This window comes from Chenopodium album, chromosome 1 (assembly GCF_948465745.1).
Source record: "Chenopodium album chromosome 1, dcCheAlbu1.1, whole genome shotgun sequence".
Taxonomy (NCBI): Eukaryota; Viridiplantae; Streptophyta; class Magnoliopsida; order Caryophyllales; family Amaranthaceae; genus Chenopodium; species Chenopodium album.
This window is the reverse complement of record NC_137834.1, coordinates 27406824-27431110: the sequence shown is the minus strand read 5'-3', so window position 1 is coordinate 27431110 and position 24287 is coordinate 27406824. Positions and strand designations below refer to the sequence as shown.

The following is a 24287-nucleotide window of genomic DNA, read 5'->3' as shown; positions in this document are numbered from 1 at the left end:
ATATAAAAACCAAATCGGGCCCAATTTAGTATTTTGGCCATAACTTCCTCATTATTCATCGGAATTGGGCTTATGATATATCGTTGGAAAGGTCTTTTCAAGCCCTATCCAACTATACTATTATTGGACCCTTATCATGGACCAAACTAAACTGGAATGCACATTTTTCATAAATAAGGTAAGAAAAGAAATATTTTCAAAAACAGAAAGAATAGATATTTTAATAAAAACATCCTCATCACTAGACTTTTCACACTTTCGCTTTGTTCAATAATCAAATGACATGAAAGGTATTCATCACTGGGTTTGGTTTTGGGGAGACGCGAATGGGTGTCTACAGTACGAGAACGAGGTTCTTACTAGAATTCAAATAGTGGGACAAGCAAAGATCAAGAACAAATATGAGGTTTTTGCACTGCCAGTCTCAGTTGTGAGCAAGGACTTCTAAGGAAAATATACATGTTTTTTGTGTTAGTGGCTTCCTTTTGATGATGTGTCGTCATTCATGTATGATTTTGCTTAAGCCACTAGTTATTAAGAATGTTTGATGCATCTTTTCCCTTTCGTTTACTTCATTATTTAAATATGTATTATTTTGATGGACTTGTTACAAAATTAAAATATCCTCATGAAGGGTGTGATAGATTGGGCAGGGCATGTACTCAATGTAGTAAAATACAACCATGTCAAATTTCCTTTTGTGGCATTTGAGCCAAACCATGTAATATATTATTAAAATTAGTAATGGTTATTAAGTTGTTTATTAAACATGTTACAATTTAAGTTCAGATTGGATTTTACCTATTAGACAGGTTTAAATTCATCTTAAGATTGAATGTCACCTATAAAGATTGCATGTTAACTATGAAACATGTTAAATTCATGGTATTATTCAATTTTCACTACCAAAGTCCAATATTCAATACACAATGCAAAGGTTTGGTTATTGGTATTATTATTGAAAGCCAGTATCATTATCAGGTGGGCCATATGGTTAAATCTATTATATGGGCCTTTTGCTTAAATATATTATATGGGCCATATGGTTAAATATGTTATATGGGCCTTTTGCTTAAAAATATTATATGGGTCAAATGGCTAAATCTATTATATGGGCCTTTTACTTAATAGATCATCTAAATGTACTTGTACTTGTCATCTTTTAATAGATCATCTAAATTGATACTACCATTAACAAAACTAGAACAATGTTGACATAACTAGAAGTCATAATAGATAACCCCTAATTGATAATTCCATTAACAAGACTAGTACAATGTAAACACAAGTTAAACATAGTACATTGATATTAGTGAGAACAAACGAAGTTCAGTTATAAGTATTCCTAATAATATATGTAGTAAGGACTTAATTGGTGGCAACACTTCAGCAAAAGTGATATGTGTGGAGCGATTCCATTAGAACTCTATTGACTTGCTCGATGCTCCAATTTCAATATTGGCACCATTTTGCTGCTACTCTAAGTCAAAGGGATCGTTCTTGTTAGAAATATTAGACCGTAAGCATCTTCTTTTAGACTGCAACAGAGGAAGCCAATTATCTTAGTTAAGTAAAAAAAGTTTCGAGTAATTAAACAAAGGTTGCTATAAAGCTTACCATGGATGAACCATTGAATGAGGATGGGTAGAATGTGTCCAGTATGTACTGAGTGGAAGGCTGTACACACCATTTCAAGGGCATATCAGTAAGATGGTTGACAGTAAATGTATATATAAAATTGAATTTTACACTTACGTCGTTGCGTTTCTGGTCGGGTACGTCCTTCTTGTACCCTTTCTTCGCTAATGTTTTGTTGCGCCCACCCTTTGGCCTTCCCCTGCGCCTTTTAGGTTTAATTGGGTCTAAAATGGTACCTGTGGTAGAAACACAATGGTTAGTTTCAATGGTGTGCAACTGAGACACTGCCTTTGCTGGGTGTCCCTTGCGCTTTTGTGTTATTTTACTAGGATCATGAACTGGTGGGGGGGTAGGCTGGGGAAAGGATTCAATCGCAGCAGACTTAGGAGGTTGTCCCCTGCGCTTCTTCACTTCACGGGGTTGTTCTAGATGGCCAACTGGGGTATTGTTCTTGTCAGTAGCAAAGGTTGTGCCTGCATCTAGATCTCTAAGTTGGTTTGCATCATCATTAGCTGAGATATCAATTGTTGGTTGTTCATTAACATCCAACAAGTACTAACCCCCCCATCACCATCACCCTCCCCTACAGCGGGGTCATCGTAATACATAACTTCATCATTAACTAAATTCTGTACAGAAGACATAGTCACAACTACATCTACTGACTTGGGTTGGGAAGGACCAGGCCCACTAGGGAAGGCAACAACTTCTGGAAGTGGATTGAGTTCATCTTTCTTCTGTTTAAGCTTCTGGACTTGAGCCTTCAATTTAGCAATACCCTGTAGAACAACCTGAATAGCTGCATCATCAACTGTCGAAGCCACTTCAGAAAGTGGCTCAAAAGCATTAAGCATCTTGTTACACCTCTTAATTGTCACCGAAAGTGAGGGGTCGTGATAGGGTACTTTAACCCTTGTGTGCCTAGGCATAACGTCCTTGTGCCATTGAGTGAGGATATATTTCTCAGGGATCTCAAAAACCAGATTCTGATCAAGAATGCGCATACTGTGCCTACACATTATGCCAAACGTCTCAAACTTACGACAGTCACACTCTTCTTTCGTAATAGTGTCAAAGGTAACGCGATAAAACCTCCTCCTATCAGTTATTTCCTCATGACTATGCCCCAGTGGAATAATCCACACCCGATCCTCTAGCAGGTATTAAACAACGTTATCTGATAACCACTGTTCATCTAGGTAATGGAATACATCAGCCTAGATAATTCAGTATGAACCTCTTGAAATTTTGTGTCAGTGTACAGCCTTTGAAACACCTTCTCCAACTTAAAACCACTCATCAACCTTCTAAGGTATTTTGAGCAGTTATCATCAACATCCACCTCGTCTTTCACGCGCTTCATCATAGCTTGGGTGTATTGCCTTGGGAACTCAAACAACTTGGTTTTTCGATTTACAAAGCCATCGAAAAAGCTGTTTATATTCTCCACTCTCTGCGCATTTTCATGCCCGCCCAAAAAAACTCCTTCATGAATGCAGGCACCCACATGTGCCTTTCTTCATATAAACCACACAACCATTCATTACTTTCAAGGTTGTACTGGTTGATTGTAGCACTCCAACTCCTTTCAAACTCATCAATCGTAAAACTCTCTTATACAACAGATTTAAGCTTGTTCTTAAACTCATTATACCTGTACCAAATGATGCCAGTAAGATTCAAACAAACAACTAAACAATAGAAAATTATAACCTATAAATCACATCATAGTTAAGACTCAGAATAAGCTGCCAGTAGGGTAAATTATCTGGTTTCAAAGCAAAGGTTGGAAAAGTGATCAAATAAGAGATAGGGCACTTCCAAAGGTAATTTCCCTTTGTACCAAAAACAAAGGTAATTTCCCTAGCTTATCTATAAATTTGGACAGTATATGCCAAATACACCACCTATGTCTTGTATTAGGCATCAGTTCAGCCAATGGTTTACGCATCGCGACAGCTTGATCAGTTAGAAAACCTAAAGGTGCTTTGCCACCCATGCAAGTCAACCATTGCCGGAAAACCCAACGGAATGCTTCTGAATCCTCGTGAGAATCAAGTGCACATCCAAGCAATAGAGATTGACCATGGTGGTTCACCCTAACAAAATTAAGAAAGGGAAATTCATACTCGTTAGTAAGGTAGGTTGCATCAAATTAGACTATATCACCAAAGCATTCGTACGCAGCCCGACTTCGGGCATCAGCCCATAAAACATCTATCAACCCGCCATCAGCATCAACCCTATTTGCATGGAAAAAATTCTGATTATCGACCATCATATACTCAAAATAAGCCATCATAGCAGCCGAGTCACCGCCTTGCATCTTAGATTTCCGCTTCTTATAAACTTCATGCAAAAAATCTTTCACAGTCATAGTCAAATTTTCTTCCATTTCAGTCCCAAGATAACTGTGAATTTTACCAACTGGAACACCCTCCTCATAATAATTCATTAACTTCTTCCTAACATTAGATGAGTAATTCTTCATTCTGTACTCCTTAACCAGTTTTGCTTTGCCTAGGCTTGTTAAGTGTTTATGTTTTAACTCTGCAGTCTTAATCTCCCTCACACCTTCCCCATTCACACTTGCATAAATCCTTGCCTCGCACTCACACTTCTTTGATTTTCTCTTACAACGGCTTAGCTCATCCTCTCCAATTACACCTCCAACAACCCCACTAGTTGCACAGACCTGCATTTTTTTAGCTCTCTTCTTAGCCTCCCTAACTGCCCTCATATCAAGTCTACCCCAACACTCACAATGCCATGTCATCGCCCTACGTTCCTTTTCCTTGGTGTATGAGCCTTGCACCCTGGTCCGCCCAAAACCTTTATGTTCGGCGTATTCCTTGTAATAGGCTTCAACGTCCTGCCATGTTTTAAAAACCATTCCTTCCATGGAGGGTTCCACATAAGGAACAACAGTAACCTTTTTACTCGAAACAATGGTGTGGACAGTCTCTACTGTCCTAACTGGCGTCATGTAACAAACATGACTGCCATCTACACAACCCCACCATCTAATCCCGGGGAAACAGAAGGAACCACCTCAACACACCCCCGATTAGGAGAGCACTCAACATCAAAAGCAGTGCTACAACTCATTCCAACTACTCAATCAAACTAATAGATCAAATATACACCAATACCCACAAATATTGTATCTAGTATCTGTGAATACATCAAATAACAACATACATAAATCACGAAGTTTAATATATGATGTCCGAATAGCAAAATAATCACACCACAAAAACAGTACCAATTACCAAACTAATCACGGATAATCTAAACAAGTATAATGGAATTAATATAGAATGAATGTGAAACGACAAACTATTGCACGGATAATCTAATCAAATTCATAAAAGCATACGTAGACAAATACTAATACTCCCAATGAGTAGAAACCAACAATGATGATATATAAACCCCAATTGAGTTCAAACAATTAAGAAATTAATGTCATCTCAAACAAACCCTATACGACCAACGAATTGAACTTAAACCCAGAAAGGAACAAAGAAACTAGGAAGTAATAATACCATAAGAACAAGCCAATGAATAAAGGACTTACCTAATTTACCATCCAGTCGCCACAGATTAACTGGAAAAAAAAAAAGCAATCACTCGCCGGAATCTTCCATCAAACAACTCAGGAGACACTTGAAGAGAACGAATTTGAAAACGACTAGAAAACCACGACAAAATTGAGGATGGGGAAATAGAAAAGAAGATTCTAACCATGGTTAAGGAAAAAATAACAGAAGCAAACAGGCGTCAAATTAAGACCTGGGACCACATTGCCTACTGTCAAAGACCATTCACCTTTTTCGCACATGTGTCACCAATAAGTGGGCCAACATCTATGAGATAAACATTTTTGGTTTATCCCTGAGATTAATAGGGACAAGCGATCGAGGTAATTAATAAAAAAAAAATGTCTGATCTTCTTCTCCACTTCTACTAATTGCAAATTTGCAACTTGTCAATGTTGAAAACCAGAAAACCAAAAAAAAACAAAAAAAAAAAAACTCAATCAATTTCTCTTGTTAATCACATATTTTACCAAAAATAATCAAAAATCAAATTTTCAAGTGAAACAAAAAATTCTGTAATTAAACTCCAAAATCAAGAAAAAAAAATCAAAGTACATGCATGAATCCAAAAATATATCAGAAGAAGAATTTATCAACTGCAAAATTAAAGCAGATGAAAATCTAGAAGAATTCTCCATAACAAATTGGAGGGATAAGAGGCAAGAGATGTAGTTTTACAGTTATTAAAGAAACTGATGGTTTCGAAAACATAAAGGCATAAAATGATGAACAAATTGATGTAGGTTGGGTAGTTATGGAGGGAGCCCCTTTTAGTGTAGTTTCTATTTACTATAATTCAATTCGGAATTGATTCTATTTGGTTAACCAGGGTTAGATGTAATGGTCCCCACAAGCAATAACAACATGAAGGAGCGTTAACGGGTAACCAGACGTTTATGAACTTTCAACCCCTAATTCCAAAGGTACCCCTTACCCAATATTAGGAAATGACTATTCTACCCTAGGATAAACAACAAAAGTTTATCCCTGTTATAAACTTGAATTTCCTCCTTATCCTACCTTTTACTTTATAACAGTATATTGACAAATTTGAATTTTTCGATTTGTTCAGCTTCATCTCGATTTTTTTTAGTTGATTTTCTTTTCTAAATTTTACATTCTACTCTGCTAGATATTTACTCTTTGATAATCAATTTTGTTATTTTTCATTTTATTTTCAGTCTTTCTATCTCTTATATGAACTGTTGATTTAATTATTTTTTTTGTTGGTCATTATGTGTATTTTGCAGATGAAAATTCAATATTCAAACAATATATTTGATTGTAGCTATATCAATTTTGTTAGAAGAAAATTGTCATAATTTTTGAAGTTTGAGAGGATTAGATATGTAAAAATGATTATTCCTTTAACTAATTTAATTTGTATTTTATGAGGTTTTATAAAGGTTGGTTTCAATCTCTTCTAATCAGATCACTTCTTTAATTTAATTAGTGTTTTTCATGAGATTTTTTTGGATCATAATTTTGTTGGGTGTTCCAATTACCCTCCTATAAAATATTCATAATAAAGATACGACCTTTTTCTCCAAATCATTCATTTAATTATATTTATTATCATCATAAATATATAGAGTTTAGTATACTAAATTTATTAATTTTATAGGCTTTGATCTATTTTAGTTTTTATATAGCATAATCATATGTTTGTTGCCTTTGATTTGCTTATTCATGCTTATTTAATTTATTTTTGAAATTTGGCTTTATGAAGATAATATTTGCTCATCAATTAAATTCTTTACTTTTGTATTGTGTAATAACGAGCGCTTTTCATAGAAATATTACATTAGCAGTTAATTTTTCACTCATTTAATTATATGAAAACACTATTTCACTTAGCGGTTTTGTTTTAACTTTGGGAAAAAAAATAATTGCTAATGTAAACGGTACATCTAAAGCTGTCAATTCGGGTAAACGGGTCGGGTTTGGGTTAAGTAAGTGTAGGTCTAGTTAACTCGGGGTCGGGTCAAATCGGGTTAATGTCGTAACCTATGCGTGTCGGGTTCAGGTTGAGTCATGCTTGAGTCGGATCATGTTAGGTCATACATCTTATCGGGTTTTGGTCGGGTTATATTCGGGTCGGGTGAATAATAGGTCGAGTTTAATTCGAGTTTTCACGAGTTAAAATGAGTTAAGGTCATTCTCAAGTTCGAGTCGAGTTCGGTTGAAGTCAATAATTTGCGGGTTATAATCATGTTGGGTCATACTCGGGTTCGAGTCGAGTTCGGTTCAAGTAAAAAAATTGCAGGTGATAATCAAGTTGGGTCAATTCCAAGTCGGGTCATTCTCGGGTTCAAGTTAGGTTTGGTTCAAGTCAATAATTTGCAGGTTACAATCAGATCGGGTCATTTCTAAGTCGGGTCATGTTTGGCTTCGTGTCACAAATATTATGTTAATCTTGGTTTCGGGTTGATTTCAGGTCGGGGCATATTGGGTTCGGGTACATTTTTGGGTCGGTTTGTTAACAATTCATGTAATGATGTTTACGTTTAATCATTATCGATTTCTTCATTTATTGTAAGAGATATAATTTCAGAAAAGTTCAAATTCGAGCTAATTAGTTCAAATAAGTTTTGATAAGCTATACGTAATGAGTTCATAAAATAAAAATAAAAAAATAAAGCCAGTAGCGACGTAACTATATAACTATACTTTGATCACTATTAATAAGGTGGTCTACATTGAATTTAATGTGATTTGAAATTAGGTTAGGAACTCACTTGATAATCACTTCTATAAAAATATTGGAGTACTACTACACCAATTTACATTTACAAATAATAATAATAATAATAATAATAATAATAATAATAATAATAATAATAAAAGGGCTTAATCATATAATAAGATTTTTTAGAGAGGAACGAAAACATAAAATAACTCTAACAATTTGATATTTGGGTTGTGTTGATCGATGATTTAGTAGGTTCTTTTTATTTTAATTACTTCATATGGTGTTATATTTTATTTTGTAGGTGAAACAGACTATTTCAATCTCCTATCTTTACTAGTTTTGTTTTTGGATATAGCAATTGTTATTTTAATTAACTTTCTGTTTATAATTTATTTATGCTATGTTTGGATAAGAAATTAGAAGGGAAATGGAAGGGAGGGAAATAGGAGGAAGGGGAAGGAAGGGAAAGTGGAGGAAATGATGAGCTCCATTTTCCCTCCAAATCTCTCCTATTTTTGAAGGGATGGTCTTTATTAAAGGAGGAGGGAAATGGATCCCTCCCTCCCCCTCCCCTTCCCTCCCCCAACATATTATCCAAACAAGAAACTTTGTCTCCCTCCCTTTCCCTTCCCTTCTTTTCCTTCCATTTTTGGTTATCCAAACATAGCCTTATGCTATGTTTAGATAACAAATTAGAAGGGAAATGGAAGGGAGGGAAATAGGAGGAAGAGGAAGGAAGGGAAAGTGGAGGAAATGATGAGCTCCATTTTCCCTCCAAATCTCTCCAATTTTGAAGGGATGGTCTTTATTAAAGGAGGAGGGAAAATGGATCCCTCCCTCCCCCTCCCCTTCCCTCCCCCAACCAGCCCCGTTTCTAAAAATTTATGGGCCCTAGGCATAATGTAAGAAAAGGGCCCCTTACGTAAACAAATTTTTTTACACGCAATATCTTTAAATATAAGACAATGAAAATAACTTAAATTATTTGAATAATAAGTCTCCATACACAATACTGGAGTAATAACTTTTGCATAATATTTCGGTAATTGAATAAATATGAAACGGTGTAATTGAAAAGATTAATATTTTGAAACAGATACTCATAAAATCATAAGATTAGAAGAAGAAGAAGAAGAAGAAGAAGAAGAAGAAGAAGAGGTTATATTGCATAATTATCTCCACCTAATTGACATCTAAGTAATTTAATATTAATTGCTAACTAAATGCATTTATTATCTTTTTTAAAAGTAGCTTATTTTTTAACGAGTAAAAACTACAGTTTAGACAGTTTAAATTTCTACAGCTATGCAAATTGATTTGTTTTTTTATTTTTGGGCCCCTTTCTGGCGTGGGCCCTAGGCGGTCGCACTCGAGGCCTACCCCTCCGGGCCGGCCCTGCCCCCAACATATTATCCAAACAAGAAAGTTTGTCTCCTTCCCTTTCCCTTCCCTTCCTTTCCTTCCATTTTTTGCTATCCAAACATAGCCTTAGTGTTTTTTTAATATTACAATTGTTATACCAAAATCAATTTACATACACAAGAGTAATTGCGCTATTGAAATATACTCTTTTTTATATTCCATTATTAGTTATAACCCGTGCATTAGCATGGGCACATACTAATTTAGTTAAGAATGGTAGAGTCAATTTTTACTTTTTTACTACACTAGGGCAGTCAACGCGCGCGTTGCGCGCGGAATGGCTAGCCTTTAATTTGCAACTTAATTTTACTTGTCTTGTGTTTGCACTTCACATGGAGGAATAAAAGACCGTCAAATGAATATACTACCTCTGGTTCAATTTACTCGCAACAAAGAAATATCTTATGTCTCACAAATAATACCCCTTTGTTGCGAATAAATTGAACCGGAGGTAGTATTTTTATTGCTTAGGCATTGTTTGTTTGTAGTCGTGCTAAGTTGAATGTTATGTGTGAAATATCTCGTATATTGAAAAAAATCTTTATTTTATTATTCGTATATGGTGATTCTTTTAATTGAAATACTATGTAGAGTCACTGTAGAATATAATTCTTAGGTTTTTCAATGATGATGCAGAAAAGGAACAAATGTTAGAATTGTTGTTTGTTTATTTTCGCAGTGTTGATATTAGCATTACTTAATTGTGGTGGTACAATACGAAATAGAGAAAGAATCATCAATGATGAAACCGAAACGACCAATTCATAATCCACCACAGAGGCTAACAATATTAAACAACCGCTATATATTAGTATTGTCAAATTTATTTTGGCCACAATTTGATTTGGAAATTTTGGGAAGGTGGTGAATAAAGATGTGGAATTTAGTACTTGGAAATGGCAATGACAGTGTGGAGAGAGAAAGTTAAAAGCTTTCAAGAGATGGAGTCATGGAGAGGAGGAGAGAAAGCTCAAATGTGTAAGGAAATGTAGACGGGTAAGAACAATTTGAAATTGGACTATTGGAGTACAAAATTACAAATAAGGGTACAAAGGTAAAACACATTTTGAAGGGTAAATAGGGGTACAAAGGTAAAATAACAATTTGAAGGGTATAAAAGTCCGTGCACTATTCATAAGAACAACTTTATACTTCTTATAAGGTAGGGATATCCCAAAATCTATACTATATACTAAAGTAATCACCAAATGGGACACTTGGCATAATTTTGTGAAAAATTTTCCCTCTAAAATACTATTCATTTATTTTCCTTAAAAAATTCTATTAAAAATTTAAATTCTTTTAAAAAAATTTATTTATGCAACACATATTAATTTGAGAATTTACAAGATACTCCGTAGACATTAATAAATTAAAATTTGAAAAAATAAAATAAAATTATTACATAAGTCATTTTATTTCAATTAACTCTATTTAATGTCAGTCGACTATAATTATTAAAAAAATCTTACTTTATAAATCCGTGCATTGCACGGGGCTAAAAACTAGTAAGTGGTATATGAAGAGGCCAACCGACCCAAAATTAACAAAGATTTCCCGCGACGATTAATCCTTTGAACTCAAAAAAAAAAAACAATAACACCACTTCAAACTTCAAACCCAATTACCGCTGTAATAACAAGCCCACCCATTCATATCAATTCTCAAAGAAAAACTGGGATTTTTGGGGTCACAATTCACAGATCAACATAATTATGCTTGAATCAGCCAACCAATTCGAAGAAAATGATGCATTATCTGATTCATATCTCTTTTACCAAGATCCCAATTCTGAATTTTATGAAGAACCCTCAATTTCTCTAGACGAAAATGGATTCCCGCAACCTCAATTCAACGAACAATTTGAAGAACAACAACCCCGCAAAGTTGATTGTGATTTACTCAATGAAAATTCAATTGGGTGTTCGAGTTCGAGTTCAAGTTCGGTTTCGAAAGACGGGAGCTTTGCTGCCGATTTCTATCGAAGTGGGTCTGATTGGTCTAGCTTGAAATTGCGAGTTGATTTGCCTTTGAAGTCAAAGAAATTGAAGCAAAAAAACCTTTTTCAAATGTGGGGGCTTAAACCAGAAAAGCATGAAAAGATGGAAAATGAGAAGAAAAACGATAAAAAGAATGAAACCCACATTGGTGTTCTTCCTGATATGAAAACTGATACACATTTAAGCCCTCCTTGTGTTCCTCCTGACCCTTTTCGTGCTGGAAATCGAGCTTTCGGAATCGATTCAAAGGCTTCTCAGAAAAGGAAATCATTCATGGTACAAGGAAATGCCAGGTCTTGCCCTTTCTATAAGAAGATTCCAGGTTATCAGCTCCCTTTTTTTCCTTTTTTTTAATTTTTTCGTTACTTTATATTAGTGTTTGAATTGTTTGATTGGATGCAATTGATAACTTCCAATTTTGAGCTCTATAACAGTAATATAAAGATAGCAATACTATTCATTTTCAGCTTGAGAATGTGTGGATGATTGTGATTATGCTGAAATTGCTAAAATTGGTCTAGAAGAATTTTGAATCAGTTATTGTCCTTTGGGTTGTGATCTTGTCTAAATCATATTGGAATTTCTTATTCAAATGATAGTGTGTGGGTGTGGAAATGAGGGTCTGATCATTCTTGTTTCGGGAATTGTGCTGCTGAAGTTTGTGAGGGCTAGGGGTTCGAACCTTTATTGGAATGAAGCAACCAAGTGATAGGTGTTTTTGGTACTATAGATAGAGCAAATAGGTCCTGTCTTATTGTGAACTCGGGCTGTGTTTGGTTGCAAGGGAAAGTCAGTTTTCGAGTTTAACGAGTTTATGTTCTCATTTTCCGTAATTGGTTTGTGAAGAACAAATAATTTTCGTGATCTGATATTAAATTTCCTGACTCCTAAGTGGAAAAGATTTTCCTTACTTGGAGAAGATGGTATATTAAAATACATCTTTAATGTTATAGGGTAACACTGCCAAACACAGCTTAGAACTTCCATCTTCTTGAGTTAGTTACAGTCAATTGGAGTGTAAATAAATTTTTAGGCAATAAGGAATTGGAATTTATAAAAAATTATCACATCTTTGCTAATGTTATTTATTGGTTTGGATGCAAATGATGAGAAGTACTCCTAGTCCTACCTGTTGTTTCATATTCAATAAAGGATGGAGTTGAAAAAACTTGGAGGATAAAAGGAACTAGTGATAGGATTTGAAAAAGAAAAAAGATGACTTGGATGAAGGCTAGAGAAACAAACAAAAGAACAAAATAAAGAATCCCATTAACATCCATAGCATACAGCTTAGGATTGAACTGAGTAGGGAAGAAGGTGTTGTCATTAACTTGCTTTGATGTGCTCAGATCTGTGGTTGTGTGAGTCAGGGTGTCACTAGCCTTGAACTCTTTCTAATAAATTACATTTTTTCTATCGATCATTCTCCAGTACGTCAATAGGCTATGTTTTAACAGGTTGTCCATCATCTTCCAGGTACTCCCTTTACTGTGGACGCATTTCGATATGGTGCTGTTAAAGGCTGCTCCTCTTATTTTCTAAGTCATTTTCATGCTGATCATTATGGTGGGTTAAGCAAGGCATGGTCACACGGCCCCATCTATTGCACCTCTATCACTGCTCGCCTGGTTAGAATGTGTCTCTATGTTAATCCATCGTAAGGACTCCTACCGTGACTCACTTATATACGAGTCTGTTAAGGTCTTGCCTTCATTTTGCTATACATACTCATATAATATGGATGTATCATTTATTGTGTATAGTATGTTTTGCATTGTTATGGGAACAGATACATATGCCCTTTGGAGTTGGATGTTGAACACCTAATAGATGGTGTCAAAGTGACACTGTTAGAAGCCAATCACTGCCCAGGTGCTGCCTTAATTTACTTCCGTCTTTCAGATGGACAGCGTTTTTTACACACAGGAGATTTCAGAGCTTGTAAACGCATGCAAACCTATCCCCTTCTTGTAAATAACAAAGTCAATGTAATTTACCTAGATACAACTTATTGCAACCCAAAATACAGGTAATATGTGTGCCCATTAGATTTTTTATATTCTGCAGTTTGCAATATCTTACATATATGAGCATTGCAGGTTTCCTTCAAAAGAAGAAGTGACGAGCTTTGTTGTAAGGACTACTAAGACCTGTCTCAAAAGGCAACCAAAGACCCTCATTGTAGTTGGGGCATATAGTATTGGGAAAGAGTGTGTATATATTGCCATTTCAGAGGCAATAAAGGTATTTCTTTGACCTTACTATTTGGTGATTCCATATACAGTCATTTTCCTTCATTTTGATGTAAGATGGATAGTTTTATTAGCTCTGAGTAGATATGAATAGGGATTATGACATTATCTCACGTTATAAAATATGGCTTTATTTTTGGTAAATAATGTAGTGATCATGATAGTTTGTAAAATACTTGTATTTAATAAAACATGTGTGCCACTACCTTTTATCTCCTTTTTCCTCAACATTCAATTGTGTTCTATCTTTTAGTCTTGTATCCGTGTTGTACTGAAGTAAAGTGTACACACACTACTCTTTACTTCTTAACCTGCTACTGCATGTAAAACAAAATGTCCCCCAACAGCTTTTTTCAACAGGAACTACCTTATAAGTTTCATGATTATGCAATAGAAACAGATTTGATGAATCCATAAATTTACAATAGAAATATGATGACAGTTCACCCCAAAAAAATCGGAATGGCTACTGTGACACTGCTGTAAATGCAGTATGTTTCAAGTGCATAGTGAACGTTAGAGAACAAAAAGTCCTTTTGCTACCGCTATGTTTATCTTGTTTGTTCTCCTGTCTTATTTTTCAGTTGAGTCGGTCCATTTTTTTTTGGAAAAAAAGAGTTCTAACACATTGTATTCAAGAGTCGCTAAAGTCTAAGGACTTCCAGTGATGTCTCAGAGTGTAAAAGCTGTAGGACTTGGACACTTTATTTGGAATATCATTTTTTCCTTTTGTTTTAGAGAATATATAAGGGCTGCATACACTAAATTGATGGGTGCAGTAGTCATTATCAATTATCATATAATGTAGATACTAAAACATGGCCTTCTTTAAGCATATAATGCGGATGCTAAAAAAATTTGATGATCATCATGGCCTTTAACTGAAGTAAATAATATAGCAGATTGCTTGGTAATCAGTTATATGGAATCAGAGGCAATATAGCATATAATGCAGTAAGAAAGTTGATTGCTATCATGATTACAAGAAATTACAATCTAAAGTGCGATGACTTACCCATTTGAGAATTAAGATAGCTTGTACAAAGTAGATGATGAAACATCTCTTATTGTCTTCATCTTGCTTCAATTATTATAATGCATATATAACAGATTCAATTTCCCTCTTAATAAATCCCTAAGACTATAAATGAATTATGTGATAGGCTTACAGAGGTGGGTTTTGTTTATGGGATTTTAACTGTGATGGAAAGAGTGTTTCTGATGACACCCTGTGAAGGATGAGTTTTAGCAATATTAGTGAAAGTAACTGTTTCAAAATTCTAGAACTTTGTATCTTTTATTCAATGGAGGCAGCTCATAGAATCCTACTTTAATTTATCCCGGATCAGTTCTTTTCTAAAGTCTGTCTCTGCTAATAAGACTTGCCTTATACGGAGTAGTATTGTTAAGATGATTTCTATGTTGTAGTTTCCTGACTTTATTTCATGTTGACTTTAGGTCAAGATATATGCAAATGCGTCAAGGAGAAGAATTTTGCAGTCCTTTGACTGGCCTCACCTTTCCAAAAATCTCAGCACCAACGGGAAGGATACTCCTCTTCATGTTCTGCCTATTTCATCGTTAAAACATGAGGTGTTAATCTGAATGTGGACCTTCCATTAAAAACATTTTAAGGTTTATCTCTATGGAACTTACATTCATACTTCACAATGTCTTATTTCCTTTTGATTTATGGGCAAGACCCTTAAGAACTACTTGAAGACATACCAGGATCAGTTCAATGCAGTCGTGGCATTTTGGCCAACAGGTAGTCTTGCTGAATGCTGCAAACTGCTGTTCTCTATTTTTTCTTGAATCTATTAAAGTATTAATTGTACATGCTTACCGAGTTATAGGCTGGACATTCTCGGAGTCTGTCGGTAGTCAGTTGGATCTAATCAAACCCAATTCACGAGGAAACATCCAAATTTATGGTAATATAGAAAGAATTTCCAGCAATTAGTACTTCGACTATTTGAAAATTATATCTGCTTAATTTAGTTCTCTCCTTTTACTGTGCAGGAGTTCCCTACAGTGAGCACTCCAGTTTTACTGAACTGCAAGAATTTGTTCAGGTTTGATTCAAATCCTTGCTACTGTTGAAAAGTTATTTTGCAAATACGTTTGTTTACACTACTACTTAGACTTAGTTATTGCTGTATTTCAGTTTCTTAGGCCCAACAAAATAATTCCGACAGTGAACATTGGCAATCCTGCTAACCGGGAAAAACAGCAATCATACTTTCGACAGTGGCTAAATGGCTGAGCAGTAAAAAAGTAGGCCAATTTGTTCATGAATTGCGGAGCATTTTGTTGGAATAATAGGTCATGCTTGGTTGGGCTCATATTGATGACTGTTAGGAAATGGCTCCGATTAAGCCATGATGGTTTAAAGCTACCATCAGCGAGTTTTCTATAGTAGATTCTTGCTCTTGCCCATTATATATTTTTTGATTTATGGGACAATTAACGAAAGGCAAACACTACAATGTTTCTCCCCCAACAAAAGAAAATTTAGCTTATTGGCAACACATGAATTCATAGCTGCTATTTCAAATGGTACTCAAAGGTTGTATCTCTATTAGTATATTGTATATCAGCTCTATCTCAAAAGTTAGTTTTAAATGCTGTATATTGGTTTAGTACAAATTTCTTATGCTTTTTTAACTCGTTGAAGTAAGATGCTTGACTACTTTTGCAGTTTTACTACATAGAAATTTGAAACAAGTTTTACATATCCTTTGCCATAGGTTATGTTATTTGTGTCTCGAATGCTCCATGTTGATGCATGTTTGGTATTATGGTATTTGGAGCTTGAAGAAGAGAAGCTTAGTAAAAGGCTGACTTTAAATGATCATATCTCAAAATCTAGAAATAATATTGAATTGATTCTAATTGAAAGTGATAGCTTGTTTCAAGAGCTTCTCAACGAGTGGTCATAAGTTCATTTTTTATAAGAAATTAGTGAGTTATAGTTTTATGAAAAGTTGTTCTTCTAAGCAAAAGTTTACCCAAGCCCATAGAAGGTTTGCCCAAACATATTGAACAAACCGTCTAGACACTCCTGGTAAATGTTAGCCTGAACTTAAGAGTGAGGTTAGCTCTAACCATTGGTAGTTTGCTCAAGGGTAGGTTCGCCTAAACCTACCTTGTTTTCAAGAACTAAAAATACACTTCGCATAGTCTTTTAAGAGTATGAGAGAGATACACAAGTTAGATATAAATCTAAAACCTAGCTTACTAAGAACACCAACCATCTTTCTCATTTCCTTGAGAATTTCTCCATTGTAGTTCTTCCTCCATTAAAAAGTAATACAAGCTTCAATCTCCCCAAAAGTGGATGGAGCTCATTATGAGTGAACATTTTGTAAGAAGAAGGTGGTAATGTACATAATGAGTATTTTGAGTGGATGGAGCTCATTTTGAAACTATGAAGTATTTTGCGTTCATTAGCTTTCCGTGTTGACCCAAAGGGACTTAATATAAACAATCATTTATTTTCTAAATCAAATAATAACCCCAATGATGGTTTGTTTGTGAGAGGTAGAAACTTTAAAAAGAGTTCTAATAGTAATGGTAATGGACTAATGGGGGAAGAACAAGGAGTCAAGAACAATATTTAGTCTAAGTTGAAAAGGCCAAACCCTAACCGTAACAAGATTTGCAATTATTGACGCATAAAGAGCCTCATTAAATTAGAGTGTTGGAAATGACAAAAGAAACAATCGGTGAATGGTGATGCTAAGAACACAAAGGCAAGGAACCTCAGCTATTGCCAATGTTAGCTTCATTGACACCGATAGTGATAATGGTGCATTGGTTGCCACTAGGAGGAAAATCAAGGGAAAGGATGAATGTCTTCTAGATTCAGATTACTCTATTCATAAGAGTTGGGAATAGAATTTTAAGACTTAGAGAAAAACATGCTTCAAATGTAATAGATTAGAGTAGGACATTAAAACTGGGCACTGATCAATGAGAATTTAATCCAAATGCCTAATTTAAGCTCCCCAATTCTATGATAGAAATTTCAACAAAATTTTGTTTTCCAAGCAGACTACACAGCTTTGCTGAAAATTGTACATATGCTATTATGCTCTAAGTTAGCATAAGAGAGGCATATAACAATCCACTTTCAAAAGTACACAGCACCATTCTTTTCTTTTATATATTTCCATGGCCACCGGTTGAGGTGTTTCCCCTGCTGCTCAGCAAACAAAGAACTGTAGTAGATGTGCTTGCATCTAGGGGACTTCATATACACATTAATCAATCCCCCACAAATGATGATCTGTTAACTCAAACTATTGCACAAGATATACCAACCTGAATAACATATAAAATAGTGAAAGAGTTAGATCTGACCAAGCAAAGATATGGCAAACTGCAAAATGCACAAGATCTGGTACATGGTGCCTACTGTATTTGTAGGCCTTGTGGCCTGTTTTCTACCTTATTGACACTAAATGTCATGCACATTGTCCCTTTCACCAGAAAATTAATATATATTCCAAGTATCTTGCAAGAATACATACAAATTTATAGCATAGCTAAGAATATTTAGTGTATAGATCTAGACATTAGAAGTATTCAATGACAGTAATATGGAATGGACTTGGCAAGAATAACAGTTTCAACTATTTAGGATCAACACAACACAAAACCACAAACAATATTAGACACATTCACAGAAAGCTTTGAATGATCAAATTTTTAGTAAATGTACCAGGCACTTCTAGAGATGGTGACCACAAATGGTATCATACTTAGTAGTGTAGCTAAATTTTTTATGAGAATTAAAATCAATTAAAACTGATTATTACATAAGTGCAAATAAATTTACCACTCAAAATCATCAAAAAATTAGAGTTTGTAAACCAACACATTATGTACTTGCACAATCTTTCTATCAAGTTACACTATATAACTTTAGAAGACACCAAGAAGAGCTTTCTCCATATTAATCATATAATAGCTAATCACAAAACATGGGCGGATCCACGGGGGGTTCAAGGGGGTTCATTGAACCCCCAGATTTTTTGAAAAAAATTATAAGTTTTGATTTTTTTTTTTTTTTAAAATGAAAAAAATAAGGTTAAAAGAAATTTCTGTGAAGTAAATAACCAAATATGTAAGTCTGGCACATTAGTAAGGGAATGACTAATAGAGTAGTGAAGCTCCTCTTAGATCATGGGTTCGAGACTAGCCACCCTTATTTTTTGTTTTGTTTTTCTTCCGTTGTTCTTCTTGAGTTTGTCTATAGTTGGGTCAATAATTTTAGTAGTATGTTGCTCATTTTGTTAAGTTAGAGAGTCAAATAAATTTAGAAGTTATTGAGTTTATTTAGTGGGTTTATCATGGCATTATACTTTTAGTTTTTTAACTTATTATTTGTTGTTTGTTAGCCTATATATATGGCTGTTGTATTTGGAGAATTAAGCATAAAGAAATATTATTGAGTTCCTTATTTTACTTGCTTCATACTTATCTACTATTATTATTGTTTTTATCCTTTAGTACGTATTAGTTTCAACAGTCCTCTTATTCCTCTACTCTTCTTAATTCTTAATCTTTATTTGTTTGTAAATTAGTGATAATTAGATTAATTACTCATTTGTTTAATTAGTTTTGATATATTGTTGAATACTTGAATTGTTGACGTACAAATTGAATTTAGAAACTTAGAATTTAAAATTTTTACATGGTCTTTTAATTGATAATTAGAAAAATTTTACATTGTCAAATTTGTGTTTATTGGGGACTTGGGATTTTTGTTTTTCATGTAATATTGATTTTTTTGCAATAGAATTATAGATTCATCATGCAAAAGCCTAAACATACAATTGTTGTATGTGGTCCCTACATACAACTCTAATTTTTCATGTTTTGATTGGCTAGAATAATGGGCCCAAGTTCCATTATATTCAATTTATATTTGACTTCTAATTTTCTCACTTTTTCTAATGATGTGTCCAAATTTAAATGGTGTTGTATACAATGGTTGTATGTGTATCAACTCTCATTTATTATTTATAGAAGTAGTAATGTATTAGCACGCTTTCAAAGTATAAAACTCGAAGAATGCTTTTGTAGGTTTTTTTTTTTTTTTTTTTTTTTTTTTTTTTTTTTTTTTTTGTAACTGTTTAATCCATCCATTTGTAATAAAAATTTGAACTTATATATTGAATATTTAATTAATATATGAGCATCGTTTGTTTTTTAAGATTCCGAACCACAGTTCGGAATTCCTGGATACGCCACTGTCACAAAATAAAACATATCTAAAGTTAGCAAAGCCAAGAATGCACCAAAGATGGTGACACATGGTTGACCTTTTATGAGGAAGAAGACAACAAGAAGTTAAAATTTCTGTATCACCTTTGTTCCAACGCAAACAGTCATAAACAACAGGAGCAAAAGTTGTAGTTTCATAGCCATTTTTTTTAATGAAGCATTTTGGTTTAACTATTTACACAATCAGCAGTATGTATACAAGTTGTTCTGCAACTTAAGCGCACAACATTTAGCTGCATTTACAACAATGTTAATGCAGTTTTCTCACTAAGTCTAAAGGCAGCTAAAAGATGCCATGTAAGGAAATTCCTTGCACTACTCAAAAACAAAATCTTAGGAAAGGCCCACTACTATTGTAAAAAGGTAAAACATGTGACTGAACAGAAACATGGATCACATAACTTGATCATTCCAAAAACACACAAGGATATTACCATACTTCTACAACTAACAGTAGGGCTGAAATGGATTATGACAATTATTCAAAGGTGAATACAGATAAAAATGATTTTGTTTGCTAATATACTTTGTATTTGACAAAGAGGTATTTACTATGAAAGGTCCATTTCAGGTTGGAGAAATCTCATTTCTCATTGTAATAATACTATGACAGTATAAGTGAAAGTAGTGATGATATACTACTATGCTTGGTGATATCTATCAACAAAGATAAATCAATATATACAAGGCATTGGAAAATTGCTCATCCCAAAACAAAGCCAAAAGATGAAGCAATCTCTAATAGGTAGAGCTGCTAGTAAAGACTACGATTATTGTATATTGACGGTCCAACTTCATGAAAAAGGCATGTGCTTCGTATGAATTAATTTCTGTTAAAAAAACCCAGAATAGTTCATGAAGTGAAACAATTTTTATTTTTTTATCATGAAGTGAAAGACAATTACATTTTTAATTATGAAGTTATATATTGGGCCTACTTGGGGAATTCTTTAGTACTATTGCACTTAGAAAGGGAGGATGAAATAATTGGATTTGATAAAATCTATAAGCCTGTTTTATTACTTTGGGCAGATGATGCATGTCAGCATTTTTTACTTTTTATTTTAAAGGTGGTAGAGGTGGTTGCTGTTAGTGACAAGGGCTAGCCAGCTAGGAGTGTAGAAGTAGATCCTCTAACTAAAACCTAATAGTTGCTTCTTCACACATTTGTAATTAGGAGTATCACAATAAATCGGATAGCCTATTATGCATTGAACACAGCTGGCCCATTGGCCAATCAGATTGATATTAGGATTCACCATAAGATTAAGGATAAATTTTAATGATGGATCCATTGGGTAAATATTAAATTTTGGCTGCATATGGAAACACTAAGTTATAAGCATGATAGTACAACTACTGTTGACATTTTAAGATAATTTTTAAAACAAAGCCCCTACAAATAGACAAACATCATTCTGACATCTATCACATTATGAACAATTACCTTACATTGAACCAAAAGCAGTGACAAATGCCTGCCTAAGTAAAACTTCATACCATCAAAATCATTATTTCAAAGTGAATTTTCCAAGTCTATGTCTATTAACATTTTTGAAGCAACTCTAGTTGAATCAGATGGGAAAGTTATGCTGATCCCTGATAACGATGCTTTACAAGAATCTACAAGAAGCATAACCAAAGAAGAGCAAACCACAAAAAATGCACCCCCGTCAAACAGAGGCTATCAACATATCCTAGAAAGTGCTTATCTCCACTTTCCTTCTTCAACTGTAGGATGTGCTTTAGCCAAGCAACAGAAAGTCATCACCTACAGCCAACCATTTGAAAGTTACCCAATGGATAATGGATCCATCATTTGAATATATTCTTGGAGATTTTAGCTTTCAAGAAGCTTCGTTGTTTTTTCCTTTTTCAAAAACATAGTCTATAGTTTTAGTGTTTGCTTAATTTACTCAATGCCTGCAATTCCTAGGAGTCCAAGGGGCAATTATAGCTCATCATTCAAGAGTCTATTCTAACAGCGTCTCTTCTTACATCTTCACTCCCTTCAAAAATACAGTTCATTCCAGCAAAAAGAACTGGTCAATGTGTTAAGCCACTCATAGTAGCATTGAATTGAGTTTATTATCAATCACATGTACTTGTACGAAACAGATCTAACTTATAAGTTCATCACTAACTCAATTTTAGCCTTCTAACAAAGAGCTCTTATTGCATTGACAGACATGGGAAATTGGAAATTAGGAAGTAGTTGCAATGTCATCAATATCCTAAAATCTATGACAATCAATCACGCTTCCAATAAACAACTTTTTGAAACCATATAATTCTGCTTATTTCTGGGAGTTGACTTAAATCTACCATTCTACCGATAACATCCCGTCATCAAATCAAATCAATCATAAAAACAACAGCCATTTAGCAAATCAAAAACAGATGCAAAACTTAACAACAAAGCCAATAAAAACATTAAACCAACAACAAAAAAGAAGAGAATATCCCAAAAGGCAAAATCACAAAAGCTTGAAAAACAAGACATCAAAAATCCTAAATAAAAGTTCATAAATTACCTTAAAAAAATACCCAAATTAAGCCTGAGTTCCAGTCAAAGTCTTCAATTGAACATGATTAGTATCAGCAGCAGTAGGCAAAACCTCATACGAGCCCCCAAATCTTCTAGAAACACCCAAAGCCTTAGAAACCACAGCATAAACCACAAACACCAAAACCACAACAACACCCACATGAATCAAGAACATAAAATCAAGAATCGCAACCGCACGAAGCTTAGATTCCTCAAGCTCACATTTGGTCGACCCTTCAACCCCACTAACAACATCAAGAAGACGATGACACCCTTCAGGAATAAACGCCTCCACATAGAGAGACAACCCAGTTTGCAGAGCCCATAAACCCTGCAAACACACCGACGCAGCGAGGCCAACGTCGAAGGCGAACACCCTGGGAAAGGCGGCAAGAGCGAGGGAGAGAATGGAGGAGATGAGAGAGATGGTGGAGGAGATGGAGTCGCAACGGGATTGGAGATCGGAGGTGAGAAGAGCGGAGCGAGAGGAGGAGACGGAGGAGGAGAGGAAGAAGGAGGCAGAGGCGAGAGCGAAGAAGAGGTCGGAAGGGAGGAGAGAGAAAAGAGAGGTGGATTCGGAGAGGAGGAGAGAGAGGGAGAGGAGGAGGAAGAGGAAGGAGATGGAGGCGGATTGGAGGGAGGTGAAGAGGTGGACGGGGGAGTGGCCGTGGATGAGGGGGTCAGGGAGGGAGGAGGAGAGGAGGGAGTGGAGGAAGGAGAGGAGGAGAGAGGTGATGAGGAAGTAGAGAGGGAGGAGGCGGAGGTGGGAGGAGGAGAGAGGGAGTGGGTGGAATGGTTTGGAGGTGAAGGATTGTGGGGATTTCAGGTAGTTGCGGGTGGTGGAGATGAGGTGGTAGAGGCCTAGGGAGAGGAGGGTTGTGGAGGTTAAGATTTGGTAGATTATTGATGACATTTTTGGATCATAGAGTGGTGATTGTCGGAATTTGAATTTTGAAAGGGGTGATGGAGTTTTTGTTTTTTGGTTTTCAAAGTTTGGAATAGGGGGTTTGGCGTCACTGCGTGAGGAGTGATTTAGGGGAAGGGACCCAGAATGATGATGAGTTGAAGAAAGTATAGTCGAGCAAAGTTAGAAACGTTGAAAACTTCGAAGTACCCCGTATTCCTCCCTAATTTTCATTTAAGCTCGGTTTGATTTGATGTAAAATATTTTCAATGAAAAATTAATTTTTATTAAAAATTATTTTTTATGAAAAATATAATTTTTTGGTAAATTACAATTGCAAATTAGTTTTCCATTGTTTGGGTTGCATATAAGAAAGCACTGACGTATCTACGAATTCAGAAGTGTGGGTTTGCTTGTCCATGCAAATTCTGTAACTTAAATATCTTAGATTACATTTGAGAATCACAAATTAAAAAAACAATAGGAGTGTGAGTAAATATTGAAAATTACAAATGTTACAATATTAAATTTGAATGTAGGTAACATAGTAATGAAAAATCGAACTTCTAACTAATAAGCCCAAGGTGCAAATTAGTGAGCCAGGCCAAAACCACTAAGCTCTGCTATTTTCCAATTTTCATTTAGGCACATCAATTATATATATCCGTTTTTCATGTTTAAAAAAAAACACAAAAACAAAAACTAGGATTAAAAGAAAACCCAAAAGATCGAGAAAACCCTAGCAAAAACTAGGATTGAAAGATACCTAATTAGGTTTTCCAGCTACTTAACCCATAAATAACGTCATTTGGCAACCCGACGCCTAATTAACATATCGTTTTAATCCTGATTAACCCTATTCTCATTGAATTTTTACTTTCTCTATTTCTTTAAGGAAAAATTGATTTTAATAATCCCACCTTTAATCAGTTCGC

General features: G+C 34.8%; 3 protein-coding genes across 5 annotated transcripts; 1 reads left to right on the top strand and 2 right to left on the bottom strand.

Moving 5' to 3' along the window:
• Positions 1 to 1160: 1160 nt before the first annotated feature.
• Positions 1161 to 6137, bottom strand: LOC145642943 (protein FAR1-RELATED SEQUENCE 8-like). Of its 3 annotated transcripts, none has more exons than XR_014115737.1 (4): positions 5219 to 6137; positions 1756 to 3292; positions 1618 to 1677; positions 1161 to 1538 (listed from the first exon to the last, which is right to left on the bottom strand). XR_014115737.1 is itself a non-coding variant. In XM_081694103.1 (4 exons), exon 1 carries the CDS (start codon positions 4622 to 4624, stop codon positions 3794 to 3796), a length of 831 nt encoding a protein of 276 aa, XP_081550229.1. In that variant the 5' UTR covers positions 4625 to 5212; the 3' UTR covers positions 1161 to 1538; positions 1618 to 1677; positions 1756 to 3292; positions 3546 to 3793. The 3 variants fall into 3 exon arrangements, 2 of the variants coding, with proteins under 2 accessions (XP_081550229.1, XP_081550226.1); XM_081694103.1 differs by lacking the exon at positions 5219 to 6137 and adding an exon at positions 3546 to 5212; XM_081694100.1 differs by lacking the exon at positions 5219 to 6137 and having other exon boundaries at positions 1756 to 5212.
• Positions 6138 to 10932: 4795 nt separating this feature from the next.
• LOC145577610 (DNA cross-link repair protein SNM1-like) lies at positions 10933 to 16313 on the top strand. Its single transcript, XM_081635119.1, has 9 exons — positions 10933 to 11676; positions 12831 to 13011; positions 13144 to 13383; positions 13454 to 13598; positions 15065 to 15199; positions 15308 to 15374; positions 15463 to 15540; positions 15629 to 15681; positions 15774 to 16313. The coding sequence occupies exons 1-9, from the start codon at positions 11070 to 11072 to the stop codon at positions 15870 to 15872; spliced, it is 1605 nt and encodes a 534-aa protein (XP_081491245.1). The 5' UTR covers positions 10933 to 11069; the 3' UTR covers positions 15873 to 16313.
• A 1204-nt stretch (positions 16314 to 17517) lies between these two features.
• LOC145577515 (uncharacterized) lies at positions 17518 to 23463 on the bottom strand. The gene is made up of 2 exons (XM_081635035.1): positions 22435 to 23463; positions 17518 to 17932 (listed from the first exon to the last, which is right to left on the bottom strand). Exon 1 carries the CDS (start codon positions 23359 to 23361, stop codon positions 22453 to 22455), a length of 909 nt encoding a protein of 302 aa, XP_081491161.1. The 5' UTR covers positions 23362 to 23463; the 3' UTR covers positions 17518 to 17932; positions 22435 to 22452.
• Between the last annotated feature and the right edge of the window lie 824 nt (positions 23464 to 24287).

Excerpts from the sequence above, each read along its gene's own strand:
- LOC145577610 (XM_081635119.1), top strand. The coding sequence starts at position 11,070 with ATGCTTGAATCAGCCAACCAATTCGAAGAAAATGATGCATTATCTGAT. Across the intron at positions 11,677-12,830 it reads TTTCTATAAGAAGATTCCAG|GTACTCCCTTTACTGTGGAC; the intron begins GTTATCAGCTCC and ends ATCATCTTCCAG. Across the intron at positions 13,599-15,064 it reads CCATTTCAGAGGCAATAAAG|GTCAAGATATATGCAAATGC; the intron begins GTATTTCTTTGA and ends TGTTGACTTTAG.
- LOC145577515 (XM_081635035.1), bottom strand. The coding sequence starts at position 23,361 with ATGTCATCAATAATCTACCAAATCTTAACCTCCACAACCCTCCTCTCC.
- LOC145642943 (XM_081694100.1), bottom strand. The coding sequence starts at position 4,624 with ATGACGCCAGTTAGGACAGTAGAGACTGTCCACACCATTGTTTCGAGT.